At 48.8% G+C, this 14,517-nt stretch overlaps 1 protein-coding gene across 1 annotated transcript in view; it reads left to right on the forward strand.

Moving 5' to 3' along the window:
• Positions 1-14,517, forward strand: part of FAM178B (family with sequence similarity 178 member B) — a 1,611,694-nt gene that overhangs the window by 1,571,148 nt on the left and 26,029 nt on the right. Inside the window, exons 13-14 of the mRNA XM_069620260.1 lie at positions 1,276-1,353; positions 4,900-5,052. Of these exons, the coding sequence (XP_069476361.1) occupies positions 1,276-1,353; positions 4,900-5,052 (231 nt within the window). The remainder of the gene's footprint in view (positions 1-1,275; positions 1,354-4,899; positions 5,053-14,517) is intronic.

Here is a 14,517-nt window from a genome sequence, read left to right on the forward strand (position 1 = left end):
AACCAGAGAGGGCATGTTATGGGATTGGTCAGCTGCTTCATTCCTTGGGCTATGAGACGAAGGGTTCAAAAAAGGAGACTTTTTGGGAGAGGGTTCTTCTAGAATAGGGGTCTGCAATCTTTGCCTCTACAGATTTTAGACTACAACTCACATCATCCCTAATCGGCATAGTCAATAGCCAGATAAAATGGGAATTGCTGTCTAAAACATCTGGGAAGCCAAAGGTTGCAGACCCCTGTGCTGAAAGGTGGAGCGCCTTCATACATTAAGTACTGTGACAAGGAAAAGCGGTGTGGAGGTAATGTTTGGTGGGAAGGAGCTGCTCTGTGGTGATTTAGCTCGTGCTAACTTAAAAACGGGGTGTGAAGACTTTCCTGTTCCCTCAGTAATCCTCTCTTTGGTGGCAAACTCTGGGTCAGCTCTGCCCTGTGTGGAGACATCTTCAGCACTTTCAGGGGTGGGCTGGCCTATAGGGAACTCTGGAGATTTCCTGCTAGGCCTCTGCACCCTGGGCCTCTTGTGGGTGGTATTTCCAAATGTTCCCATAGGGAAAGGGCTGGGCTTGCTGAAAATGTGCATTATAAAGCCCCTTCATTATTTCCAGGGCCTCTTTTGGTTCCCAGTCTCTATACGCTACCATGCCTTACCATAACTGGTCCTTCACGCTTATGGGGATAAGCTGTGGAGACAGACTGCTGCACGAGGGAAGTGCTCTGGTGCCTCATTAGACAGCTTTTGTTACAGGTGATTAAACGAGTCTAATCCTTTCACTTGATGCTGGATTCTGTGTGCTGCACTTGTGCCTTGTCCCCTTCCGCCCTCCAGTGCTTGCAGGGCCCAAGGGTTAGGATCATGGATTATTTGCGAGGGGGTGTTTGGAGGCTGTAGTTTGTTCCAGGATATACTCATGAAGCTGACGTAAGGCGCTCAGCTCGCGTTACTCAGAAGCCTCGCTGCTAATAACTGGAAAGAGAGAGCTCCCAGAGAAAGCAGCTCTTCTCCACTGCCCCTCGCACTAATCAAGTTTCCAAGGCAGGGAAACGCTTAATGGCATTAGTGCTGCTGACCTCAGACACGCAGCGTTACCTCGGGGCTTCATCTGTCCTGCAAGGGGTAGCTTTGGATAGATTGTGGACAGCTGGAGGAGAGGGGGCTCTGCTATTCACGGGGCGTAGTGTGACTTCTGACCGTAGTGTGCTGCAGCAGGCAGTGGGGAGGACTAAGACGGACAATGCACTCATTGATGGCATTATACTTCTCTCCCCTTTCTCACAGGTCTGCTACCTTTGTCACACTCTGCTCATGTTGTCTAACATGGTAGTTGGAAGCGAGGCCATTCCCTTGGGTAACTGGGTAAGTGACCCGTGTGTGCACACAGCTAAGCAAACCGTAGGCACAGCTGCTCACACGTGCTGACTTTGGCACGCGTAAACGCCTCGACCGCCTTTCTCTCGTGTCATTGCCTCTGTAACCTTTTCTGCTCCAGTGCATGGCTAAATTTAACCCTCTCTGTCCACTCCTCTGTGTGTAGCGGTGGCTTTGTTTCTTTCTCAAGCAGTTCTTCCACCTGTGACCTGACAGCCTTTTTCCGTGTGACCGGTGACTGTTTCTTTCTCAAGCAGTTCTACAGTCTGTGGCCTGTAAGCCTATTTCCGTGTGGCCGGTGACTCTGTTTCTATCTCAAGCAGTTCTTCAGTCTGTGGCCTGTAAGCCTATTTCTGTGTAGCTGGTGACTCTGTTTCTATCTCAAGCAGTTCTTCAGTCTGTGGCCTGTAAGCCTATTTCCGTGTGGCCGGTGACTGTTTCTTTCTAAAGCAGTTCTTCCGTCTGTGGCCTATAAGCCTACTTCCGTGTGCCAGTTCTTCCTCCTGTAGCCTGTAAGCCTATTTCCGTGTGGCCGTCTGTGGCCTGTAAGCCTTTTTCCGTGTGGCCGGTGACTGTTTCTTTCTCAAGCAGTTCTTCCGCCTGTGGCCAGTAAGCCTATTTTCGTGTGGCCGTCTGTGGGTTGTAAGCCTATTTCCGTGTGACCGGTGACTCTGTTTCTTTTTTAAGCAGTTCTTCCGACTGTGGCCTGTAAGCCTATTTTCGTGTGGCCGTCTGTGGCTTGTAAGCTTATTTCTGTGTGGCCGGTGACTGTTTCTTTCTCAAGCAGTTCTTCAGTCTGTGGCCTGTAAGCCTATTTCCGTGTGGCCGGTGACTGTTTCTTTCTCAAGCAGTTCTTCAGTCTGTGGCCTGTAAGCCTATTTCCGTGTGGCCGGTGACTCTGTTTCTATCTCAAGCAGTTCTTCAGTCTGTGGCCTGTAAGCCTATTTCTGTGTGACTGGTGACTCTGTTTCTATCTCAAGCAGTTCTTCAGTCTGTGGCCTGTAAGCCTATTTCCGTGTGGCCGGTGACTGTTTCTTTCTAAAGCAGTTCTTCCGTCTGTGGCCTATAAGCCTATTTCCGTGTGCCAGTTCTTCCTCCTGTAGCCTGTAAGCCTATTTCCGTGTGGCCGTCTGTGGCCTGTAAGCCTTTTTCCGTGTGGCCGGTGACTGTTTCTTTCTCAAGCAGTTCTTCCGCCTGTGGCCAGTAAGCCTATTTTCGTGTGGCCGTCTGTGGGTTGTAAGCCTATTTCCGTGTGACCGGTGACTCTGTTTCTTTTTTAAGCAGTTCTTCCGACTGTGGCCTGTAAGCCTATTTTCGTGTGGCCGTCTGTGGCTTGTAAGCTTATTTCTGTGTGGCCGGTGACTGTTTCTTTCTCAAGCAGTTCTTCAGTCTGTGGCCTGTAAGCCTATTTCCGTGTGGCCGGTGACTGTTTCTTTCTCAAGCAGTTCTTCAGTCTGTGGCCTGTAAGCCTATTTCCGTGTGGCCGGTGACTCTGTTTCTATCTCAAGCAGTTCTTCAGTCTGTGGCCTGTAAGCCTATTTCTGTGTGACTGGTGACTCTGTTTCTATCTCAAGCAGTTCTTCAGTCTGTGGCCTGTAAGCCTATTTCCGTGTGGCCGGTGACTGTTTCTTTCTAAAGCAGTTCTTCCGTCTGTGGCCTATAAGCCTATTTCCGTGTGCCAGTTCTTCCTCCTGTAGCCTGTAAGCCTATTTCCGTGTGGCCGTCTGTGGCCTGTAAGCCTTTTTCCGTGTGGCCGGTGACTGTTTCTTTCTCAAGCAGTTCTTCCGCCTGTGGCCAGTAAGCCTATTTTCGTGTGGCCGTCTGTGGGTTGTAAGCCTATTTCCGTGTGACCGGTGACTCTGTTTCTTTTTTAAGCAGTTCTTCTGACTGTGGCCTGTAAGCCTATTTTCGTGTGGCCGTCTGTGGCTTGTAAGCTTATTTCTGTGTGGCTGGTGACTGTTTCTTTCTCAAGCAGTTCTTCAGTCTGTGGCCTGTAAGCCTATTTCCGTGTGGCCGGTGACTGTTTCTTTCTCAAGCAGTTCTTCAGTCTGTGGCCTGTAAGCCTATTTCCGTGTGGCCGGTGACTCTGTTTCTATCTCAAGCAGTTCTTCAGTCTGTGGCCTGTAAGCCTATTTCTGTGTGGCCGGTGACTCTGTTTCTTTCTCAAGCAGTTCTTCAGTGGGTGGCCTGTAAGCCTATTTCCGTGTGGCCGGTGACTCTCTTTCTTTCTGAAGCAGTTCTTCCATCTGTGGCCTGTAAGCCTATTTCCGTGTGCCAGTTCTTCCTCCTGTATCCTGTAAACCTACTTCCGTGTGGCCATCTGTGGCCTGTAAGCCTCTTTCCGTGTGGCCAGTGACTCTGTTTCTTTCTCAAGCAGTTCTTCCGTCTGTGGCCTGTAAGCCTATTTCTGTGTGGCTGGTGACTCTGTTTCTGTCCTTGACTTCTAGTTCTGTCTCTGACATGTGTATGTCTTTGCATGCATGTCTTTCTCTACCCCATATCGGTGCGTTTGGACATTCATACAAAATGCCTCATAAGATTCTTATGAGTAGCTTAAAAGAACTCGAAAGAAACGAGTGGGACTTAGGGAACAATAATAGCAACTTTAAAAGTGCTTATATGACACCGAAATACGTATTGAACTTGTATTAAATCTTTTAAGTTATGTACGATCTTGTAAGATTCTGATACGATTATTTTAAGAAAATCATTTGGAAATGGTTGTATGGACAGTAACAGTTCTTCTGTCTCTGACCCATGGCCATGTATCAGTCTGCTGTCAGTAACTGTATCTGCCTCTTAACCATGCGCCTGTCTGGGGTGCTCTGTCTTTCTCTGGTCAGCCCCTTTCTTTCAGCCCCTTGACCAGTGGCCAATGACCGTCAGTCCCTTTCTTTCAGCCCCTTGACCAGTGGCCAATGGCTATGTTTGCCTGAAGCGCTTTATTTTTTCTCTGTCAATTGGCCACGGCACTCCTTTTCAGCCTTTGCCCATAGCCCTGTGTCTGGCGTCTCCATTGATTCCTTTTTCTGACTCTGGATCTTACTGCTGTCTCTGGTTAGTGACCATACCCGCACCTGGCTTCGACGCAACGACCTCTGAAACTGGTGACCCTGAGCATTGTGATCTGATAACACACGTACCCGTCCACTTTTACATGTAAAATGTACATAATGTGTTTACTGTATATAATTTGTTACCTTTCCACCCTTACATGTATAGAATGTACATAATGAAATTACTGTATACAATTTATGTTACCTACAACCTGTAATATGCAACCTGTAACCAAGTTCTAAGCATTCTTGTTATTCTGTGCGCCCAGCTACCCAAGGGTTTTCTGGCGTCCTATAAATAAACAAACAAACAAACAAACAAACAAACCATCATTCTGTCTGAGACCCACAGTTGCCTCTGGCTAGTATTGACTGTGCTTCAATCTTGGGAATGTTGGGCTGTCTTTGGCTAGGGTCCTGCTTCTTTCTTAGCCAGTGACGTTGACCCTCCCACTCGCCCGCTTCTATGTATTCACAGAATTACCTCCATGCATTGTGTATCCAGCTGGACCAGCAGATCATGAGGAACATCCGGGAGACTCCCCAGTTTATGTACCGCAGCAAAGTCAAGGACCTGGCTGTGCGCACTTATGTGAAGTGGCAGGAGTTGCTAGTGCAGGGCCAGCCTCGGGTGAGTACGGTGTTTGGTCTTGGATTGAGGGATGGAGGTGATTGAGGGGCAAATTGGAGGGCAGACATTGGGGAGACTCATCTTCATATATTTGTGGCTCAGAGAGAAATGTTTCAATGACCTAATCGCAGATGCCAAATCTTTGTCCAGGCTCTAAATGTACTTAAGGAACACATCTATAACAAATACTCCTACAAGGGGGGAGGGGCCCGTTGCCTCAGGCGAAGGTGGTCACCTAACTGCTTGCTCAGCTCTAGATCCGGGCTTACTTGCTACTAGTGGCTCCATGCCAACCTTCTCCCCAGAGTACTTCTGGGTAGCAAAGCGGCTCCCCGTTTCTCTGGTGAGCCGCTCCTTGCTGTGAACACTTCTCGCTATTAGGTGGGAGAGTCACATGCGCTCTCAGCGGAAGCCGCTTTCTTCTCTGCTGGCTTCGCGTGGATCCAGTCGGGCTGCCTGAGGCGAGGCACTGCACATATGAAATGTCATGGTGCTGATGTGCTGTTTCTGGTTACTTCTTGACAGCAAGCTTGTAATGACACACCATGAATGCGTATTTTTTATACATAATGTGACTCTTACTTAAAGTCCTCCTTTTTTGTCCCTTCTAAAAGCTATTTCTCTTCTATGTTCCTTCCTCACCTAATTTGAAAATGTATAGGGCGAAAAGGAGAGGACTATGAGAGTTCATAAACTCAAGGTGATATACTGGTCACGATCTGGAGGCTCTGTGCCAACTGTCACAACACTTGAATGAGCTTCAGTGTTCACTACATATGCATCTTATGTGATCAGTGTGGGCTTTTGAAATGTGTTAGAGTACTGTTTTGTAGAGGCTGTCACATGTTTTCTGAAAATGATCCATTACTTTCTCAAAATTTCAAATACTTGCTGCATGGGCAGTTTAATTTATAAACATATCTTTCTCCCAAGTAAACGTTTTGCATTCAATTCTACTGGGATAGCAAAGTATCAGAAAGGCTCTATAGGACTTTATATGGGCTACGTAAAGTCCATTTTATATAACTGGAGTTTGTACCCTTTTTCTTATGATATTTTACAGGGCTATTTGAATTTGTTTGCTGTGGATTAGCTTTTCTACAGATCTGCTCTCACCCCATGTATAGCACTATTGATTTACGTCACTTACCTTCAGACCTCCTGAGGAATGCACACGAGACTCACTCTGGCCAACTCCTCGTACCACGATATTGCTTCCCCTGATTTCAAGTGGCACAGGACAATGAGGAACACTGACATGGGAGCCCTGCGGATGTTGATGCTGAGTACTGATTGCAGGACGGCCAGGCAGGTTGGAGCCAGGCGATGACTGGAGGGACAGGGATTTGGATGCAGGATATAAGAAAATCAAGGAATGGAGGAGTAAGACATATCAGGCAGAAGGGAAGGGAAAGGATAGCAGACAAGAAGGAACAGGAGGTCAGGCAAACGTCTTGGTAGATCAGAGAAACGGTAGCAGGATAGACAAAGGCTGGAAGAGCGAAAGCAGGCAGAATGGGCTACAGGCTTGAGCATTGAATGGAGCATTAAGGCGCATCATCCATCAGAAGGTTAGGGCTTTCATAGCCCTACCATTATGCCACCCCACAGCACGCCAGTGGCTGCGCTGCCATGGTGACCAAGGATACCACAAAGTCACGCAAGCTTGGAAGCTGGGGCGGCGGCATTCACTCCAGTGAGACATAACAAACATTGCGGTTTAGATGATGTTTGCGCTTCCACCACCCATGTCATGGTGTTGCGGTCTCCGCCATCTCCAAACTGGCCCACTAGAGACAGGTATCCCCAAGCAGAGGCAAAGACTTGGGTAGAGACACCACACAGCACCAGGTAAGTGACCAAAGAGCAGCATGCATGGCACAGAGGCCTGGAGAGGCTGCAGTGATCAGACCCAGAGGGAGATATAGATGGCAGAGAGCCAGAGCCTAAGAGTGAAACATGAAAGCCACATAGGGGCTATATCCTAGACACCTAGACACAGAGACCAGACCTTAAAGAACGAGAGAGAGGGAGAGAGGGGAGAGGGAGAGAGAAAGAGAGAGAGAGAGGAGAGAGAGAGTGAGAGAGAGAGAGAGAGAGAGAGAGAGAGAGAGAGAGAGAGAGAGAGAGAGAGAGAGAGAGAGAGGAAAGCCTGTTGAAAACTTCAATTCGGATAACGGAGACTAGCCTGGGAAAAGAGAGAAAGAGAAGAAAGCCTAGCAAAGGCTATATACCCTGACAGGAGCCAGGGACCAGAAAGGGCGAGCCAGGCACAGTTGAGGGCTGAGATACTTGCTGGTATAATAATGGTAATATTCTGGTAGGTGTGGGGGGAGACAAAGCACCTTCTTGTAATGTACCCCCTAAGGCAAGGGGGAAAGAATTACATGCTTGTAGCTGTTGTGCCTGAACTTTCATGCCTAGCTGTTGAGAGATTAAGTTATAGGGTCCAAGATCTCTCTGAGAAGGTGATGCTCTCAGGGAGGTGCCCATCCACCAAGTCCATCTTTGCTTGTTATTGCTTCAAGCTCACAAGTTAGTGCCAGGACAGAGAGCCCGACCCGTTGTGCTCCACCTGCACAGTACTGGAGCTACTGTTATCTTGGGCCAAAGCTGGCCTTAATAGAGGCATGGCTCATCACTATTTAGCAGCACTTTCCAATTTTAATGGAACACGATCAAGGGCCATTATTGCACTGTTTTCATTATTCTCCTGTATATTCATGGCCTTGCTAATGTTTCCATCCTAGGCCCTTTGTGGTTCCTTATAGGGATTTCAGTTTGAACCTGACCTTTCTTATGTCAGCCCCTTTCGAGTCTAGTCACTCTTTGGCTCTGTGACTTCTTCATTTCAAAGTGGTCCTTTTTATTCCATTACCGCGACAAGAAGGGTGTCTGAATTGCAACCCATCACCATCTTGCCTCCCTTTCTGCAATTTGCTAAAGACAAGATAATCCCTGGGGCCCGACCTTGCTTCCTAGCGACGGTGGTTTTGGAGTTTCATCTTCAACAAAAAATGTATATGCCAGAGTTCTTCTCACTGCCATACCTTTCTAAAGCAGAGGAAAGATTTCCAGGGGGTTGACCTTAAGAGAGCCTTAAGGTTTTACCTCTCAAAGACACATGCATTTTGGAAGGCTTTGTAGACTGTTCAGGCCTTAAGAGAGGCTAGGTTATATCTACATTAAGACAAGCTACGACGTGGCCAACAAGGGACTTCCTGAGGGTATTTGGTAATGTTCTTTCAGATGGGTACAATGATTCCTCCCACAGATTCATCGTTGACCTCCACCAAAAGGCCTCATTAATAGCAATGCCACAAAAACGTGACAGAAACGGGATTACTGCCACTTTTACCTCACTGCCAAATGTATCATTTGCAACTGAAACTCATTAAAAGCGGACTGATTTTTGTGGAGGAAATTTCCTTTGCACAAAACCATTGCCATATGCAGTAATTAACATATATTATAATATGTAATCACCATTGAGTCCTATTAGACTTTAAAATGGAGAATAACTGAGGGGTCTTCATGATTCTGAGTCATGCGGGCCCGCCCTGTTTCGGCATGCTTGCTGCATGCAGTAAATAGTTTTGTGGTCTGGCGGTATTTCCATGAGCAATACCGGCAAACTCTTATTGATAATGATAATGATGTGTTATTTATATAGCGCCTTAATCCAAAGCGCTTTTCAGAGCACATATTTACATACAATATCACCCAATCGAAATTGCTACTCATTTATTGACCTCGGAAGGATGAAAGGCTGAGTTGGCCTTGCCGGGATTCGAACCTGCGACCTGCAGATCACGCTCAGATCGCAGCAGCGAGTACTCAACCCGCTGAGCTGTTTTAAGCGGAACTAAGTGGAACTTCTTGAGATTAAATGTTTGTAAAATTACTGTAATAACTTGATTGTAACAGTTCTGCCATTCCTTGCTGCTTATGGGGTACAATCGGTGCAACTGAGGGAAAATGGTGCTGACGGTTTTAAATATAAGTGTGGATAACATCACTTCTAGTAGGAGATGGCATCAAGAAGACATGATGGAGTCAACATTGAAGCCGAACCCCACTACCTGCTCGCTATAGAAAACTGTACAGACCTGACTGCATTAGGGGTGTATTGCAGAAGATGTGGAATCCGTGGGAGGATTCATTATCTATAAGAAAGAGCATTGCTGAAGTTAAGTGAGTTGTTATTTTGCAAATCCATGCAGATCTGTTGTGTTCCCAACGTGCCCAAACCAATGCAAGGGCACCTTTCTGTGCCAGGGGCCCAGAGGAATGGTAATGTGCAAAGCATTTCATGATGCTGTGAATGGCTTGCGCTGAATTATCGAATGATGGATCCATGTGCTATCCTGTCCCTGAAGGGTCCACAGGAGTTAACGATGGGGGAGTAAGAAGAACGGGAGAAACCACAGACAAGGGCCCATCTGAACGTGGGGCTCCACTGGAAGGGCGAGAACAGGTGTTGGGAATGGTGGCATAAAAGGAGGCTGATAAGGAGCTACAACTGAAACAATGGGGGTCTGGGCATAGTAATGGAGACGAAGGTCCATAAAAGGCTCTCTCCTGGACTGTGACATCACTTTCTGGAATTCTGAGAAGAACCTATCTTCTCCTGATGTTTGAACTGAGTGTAAGCCTGATGAGTTTCAAGGCTGAGGAAGCCATGAAGGACCCCCGGTAGCCGATGACCATGTCTCGGAGTAGGAAAAGTGCAGGGCATGAGGGATATGTAACAACATATGAACTGATACTGCAAGAATCCAATCAGCTCTACAATAAAGGAACGCCCACTCATACGCTCCCCTAGGGGCAGGAAGTGAAAGTCCAGGGCCCTCATCACAAGGTTGGCGGAATGTGTTTACCGGCACTGGTAAAGGTGCCAGTGCCGGTAAACCCATTCCGCCCTACCACGAGGTCTACTCGCGGGACCCGCAATGGGTGCCTGGAAAAACCAGGCGTCCATACCAGGTCCCGCGAGGACACCAGGGAGCTCACAACGGGCCCGTTATTAACGGGCTCGTTGTTAGCTCCATCCCCATTCCCATTGAGCCCTATGGGGGCTCAATGGGAATGGGGATGGACCGGGTCCGGGTTCCTCGGACGGGGAATTACCGGGTCTGCCAAGGTTGCGATGGCCTGGTAAGTCCTCATTTGAGGAACCCGGGCCCGGAAAGCGGTAAGGAGGCAACCATGCCGCTAAAAGCGGCATGGTTACCTCCAACCTCCTGATGAGGGCCCAGATCAGTGTGTGAGTTGGAAGACCTCCCTGAAACGACTGGAGTAGACATGTCCAACTCCTCATCCTATCCAGGAAGCGTTCCGAGTGCAGCCTCAGTCAGTCCATGCTTGAAGAACCCCGAAATGGTGTCTCTTCCCACAGATGTAGGTGAGCATGCAGCCATTTTTTACACCACTCTGACAAGCAATCAGCTGCGTAGATCTGAGCTCGGTGTTGATGCTGAAGTGTTCATTTTTGACGAATCCGGGTAATGTTTCTAGGAACCTCGTGATGGAACCATTGGTAGGGAAGGACAGGGTGACCTTGTGACTTCTGACCTCAGTATTATCCCCTTTGTTGGGCCTATCACAATTAGTCACCATGTGCAGTATTTGCCCCCAAAAGACCCCCGGCAGTGAATACCTTTGGTATCAGTAACCTCAGGGCTGCCCCTGATGAGAGCCTCTGATACAATAGTGCACAATCACCCCAGTCGCAGAAGTGCCCCTCTCGGAGCCCAGTGAAAGCTAAAAAGGAATTGCTGGGTCTTGGTGCTGTGGAAAAAAGTGATTGTTCACGGACTCTTTCTTTTTTCTTTTCGCGAAGTCCTAGAATTAAGGAGGTGTTGGATGGTTGTAGGTCCTGTCCCTACACTTCAGCCACTCCTCTAGCGCACAAACTGGAATAATGTCACACATCAAGCAAAGATCCCATCAGTGGTTTGGGCTCAAACATTCCAAAAATAGAGCATGAGTGTCCGTGGCTAGGATTTTGTGGTCACCCGACTTGCGTAGCAAACTCCCTCGTTCCCTTCATACAAAATACAGTGAGATCTGCATAGAGAAGAACATGGCTGCACATGCTTGCATGGTGTCTGACGCCCCCGGGCGGGAGCGTGGGGTGGGGGCGGGGAGGGATGTTGGAAAGACTGACGAGTTGCCTGAAGCATGGCTCGCACAGGTTCTGCGGTTACGTGCCCTTTAGCACCGAATGGGTGAAACATTGTGAACTGACGGTTTGGTGTGCAAAAATGCACCAGTGATTTGCCCATGAGATGGCCAATCCAAAATATGGAGGGAAGGGGACGGGATGTAGAAGCCATAGTGTTACAGGCAAGCCTGCCAAGTGGCACACTGGATCCTCTCATGAAATACTAGAAATGCCCCCAAACAATTGCAGTGCCCATGGAGTTAGCGATATGTTGTGTTAAAGAACAATGAACGGCGCCAATTCTGCACAGTTAGGCTGCAAACGTGGGAACACCTTCCTTGAAGTGAATTAAGGAGCAGGACCACCTTCCCTTAAGTGAATTAAGGAGCAGGCTGCAAACGTGGGACCACCTTCCCTGGAGTGAATTAAGGAGAGGCTGCAAACGTGGGACCACCTTCCCTGAAGTGAATTAAGGGGCAGGCTGCAAACGTGGGACCACCTTCCCTGGAGTGAATTAAGGAGCAGGCTGCAAACGTGGGACCACCTTCCCTGAAGTGAATTAAGGAGCAGGCTGCAAAAGTGGGACCACCTTCCCTGGAGTGAATTAAGGAGCAGGCTGCAACCGTGGGACCACCTTTCCTGAAGTGAATTAAGGAGCAGGCTGCAAAAGTGGGACCACCTTCCCTGGAGTGAATTAAAGAGCAGGCTGCACACGTGGGACCACCTTCCCTGGAGTGAATTAGGGGCAGGCTGCAAACGTGGGACCACCTTCCCTGGAGTGAATTAAGGAGCAGGCTGCAAACGTGGGACCACCTTCCCTGAAGTGAATTAAGGAGCAGGCTGCAAAAGTGGGACCACCTCCCTGGAGTGAATTAAGGAGCAGGCTGAAAACGTGGGACCACCTTCCCTGAAGTGAATTAAGAAGCAGGACCACCTTCCCTTAAGTGAATTAAGGAGCAGGCTGCAAACGTGGGACCACCTTCCCTGAAGTGAATTAAGGAGCAGGCTGCAAAAGTGGTACCACCTTCCCTGGAGTGAATTAAGGAGCAGGCTGCAAACGTGGGACCACCTTCCCTTAAGTGAATTAAGGAGCAGGCTGCAAACGTGGGACCACCTTCCCTGAAGTGAATTAAAGAGCAGGCTGCAACCGTGGGACCACCTTCCCTGAAGTGAATTAAGGAGCAGGCTGCAAACGTGGGTCCACCTTCCCTTAAGTGAATTAAGGAGCAGGCTGCAAACGTGGGACCACCTTCCCTGAAGTGGATTAAGGAGCAGGCTGAGCAGGCTGCAAACGTGGGACCACCTTCCCTGAAGTGAATTAAGGAGCAGGCTGCAAACGTGGGTCCAGCTTCCCTGGAGTGAATTAAGGGGCAGGCTGCAAACGTGGGACCACCTTCCCTGAAGTGAATTAAGGGGCAGGCTGCAAACGTGGGACCACCTTCCCTGGAGTGAATTAAGGGCCTGGCTGCAAACGTGGGACCACCTTCCCTGGAGTGAATTAAGGGGCAGGCTGCAAACGTGGGACCACCTTCCCTGGAGTGAATTAAGGAGCAGGCTGCAACCGTGGGACCACCTTCCCTGGAGTGAATTAAGGAGCAGGCTGCAAACGTGGAACCACCTTCCCTGAAGTGAATTAAGGAGCAGGCTGCAAAAGTGGGACCACCTTCCCTGGAGTCAATTAAGGAATTAAGGAGCAGGCTGCAAACGTGGGACCAAGTAGGACCACCTTCCCTGGAGTGAATTAAGGAGCAGGCTGCAAACGTGGGACCACCTTCCCTGAAGTGAATTAAGGAGCAGGACCACCTTCCCTTAAGTGAATTAAGGAGCAGGCTGCAAACGTGGGACCACCTTCCCGGGAGTGAATTAAGGAGCAGGCTGCAAACGTGGGACCACCTTCCCTGAAGTGAATTAAAGAGCAGGCTGCAACCGTGGGACCACCTTCCCTGGAGTGAATTAAGGAGCAGGCTGTAAACGTGGGACCACCTTCCCTGAAGTGAATTAAGGAGCAGGCTGCAAAAGTGGGACCACCTTCCCTGAAGTGAATTAAGGAGCAGGCTGAAAAGGTGAGACCACCTTCCCTGGAGTTAATTAAGGAGCAGGCTGCAAAGGTGGGACCACCTTCCCTGAAGTGAATTAAGGAGCAGGCTGCAAAAGTGGGACCACCTTCCCTGAAGTGAATTATGGAGCAGGCTGCAAACGTGGGACCACCTCCCCTGAAGTGAATTAAGGAGCAGGCTGCAAAAGTGGGACCACCTTCCCTGAAGTGAATTAAGGAGCAGGCTGCAAAAGTGGGACCACCTTCCCTGAAATGAATTAAGGAGAAGGCTGCAAACGTGGGACCAACTTCCCTGAAGTGAATTAAGGAGCAGGCTGCAAACGTGGGACCACCTTCGCTGGCAGTTTTCACTTTGCCATACTGCCAAAATGAAAGACCTCAGAGGATGTCTCAGACGTCAGCAGCGCACAGCCGATGGTTTTTGTGGATCTGGGAAGGAGAATAATAATTAAATTGAAGTGGCTCCCCTGCCACACACAAAGGTACACTCAAAGTACACAGTCTCGAGCACAACCTTGCCTCACACGAAGACAATAAGGCCTCACTCAGGCAGGAGCAGAGCTGCAGGCGAGAGGGGGTGCTGGCAGAAGCTCAGGGAGGACATGTTCAAGCAGAATCTGCAGTCAGCCTGACCTGGAGCCGGATCAGTGCCACGCAGCTCTGGCACTGCTGCATCCGACAGGTGATGCCAACTTGGCAACTATGGCACGTTGTGCCATAGTGCAGGAGGATGTGTTCTGACGCGTAAGCACCCCAGCGCAAATACACAAAAACACAGAGGAACCTTCGTAGGAAGAGCCAGAGACTAAAATGCTTTGCACCCGAAGAAGACTCATCCCAGCTCAACGTTCTGAAAAGCCAATATCAAGATAAACAAACGGTCTACTGGACCAAGCATAGAAACTAGATGCGAGAAATATAAATGAAAAGGAAAAAGACCGAAATAACACGCTCGCCAACACCAAACCAACATTCATCCAGTGCTATGCAACAGCCTGCTGAGACCCCTGGTGCTGCATCTCACACAATGCAATAGGATTAAGATACTTGTGTCTATATCTGCTGTTCTGTACTGCTTTAGTTTTTGCTAGTGTGTAACGCTAACATACTCTGATTTACGTCATGACTCCATTAAAAGGCTGTCATGCTATGCTGCTGTAGACTGATGTATGTATGGTATGGATACAAGAACTGACCCAAGACTGGTGATTGGCGCGGTGCCCACTGGCCTTTGTCGTTCTAT

This window comes from Ambystoma mexicanum, chromosome 10 (genome assembly GCF_040938575.1).
Source record: "Ambystoma mexicanum isolate Mex_15411 chromosome 10, UKY_AmexF1_1, whole genome shotgun sequence".
Classification (NCBI taxonomy): Eukaryota; Metazoa; Chordata; class Amphibia; order Caudata; family Ambystomatidae; genus Ambystoma; species Ambystoma mexicanum.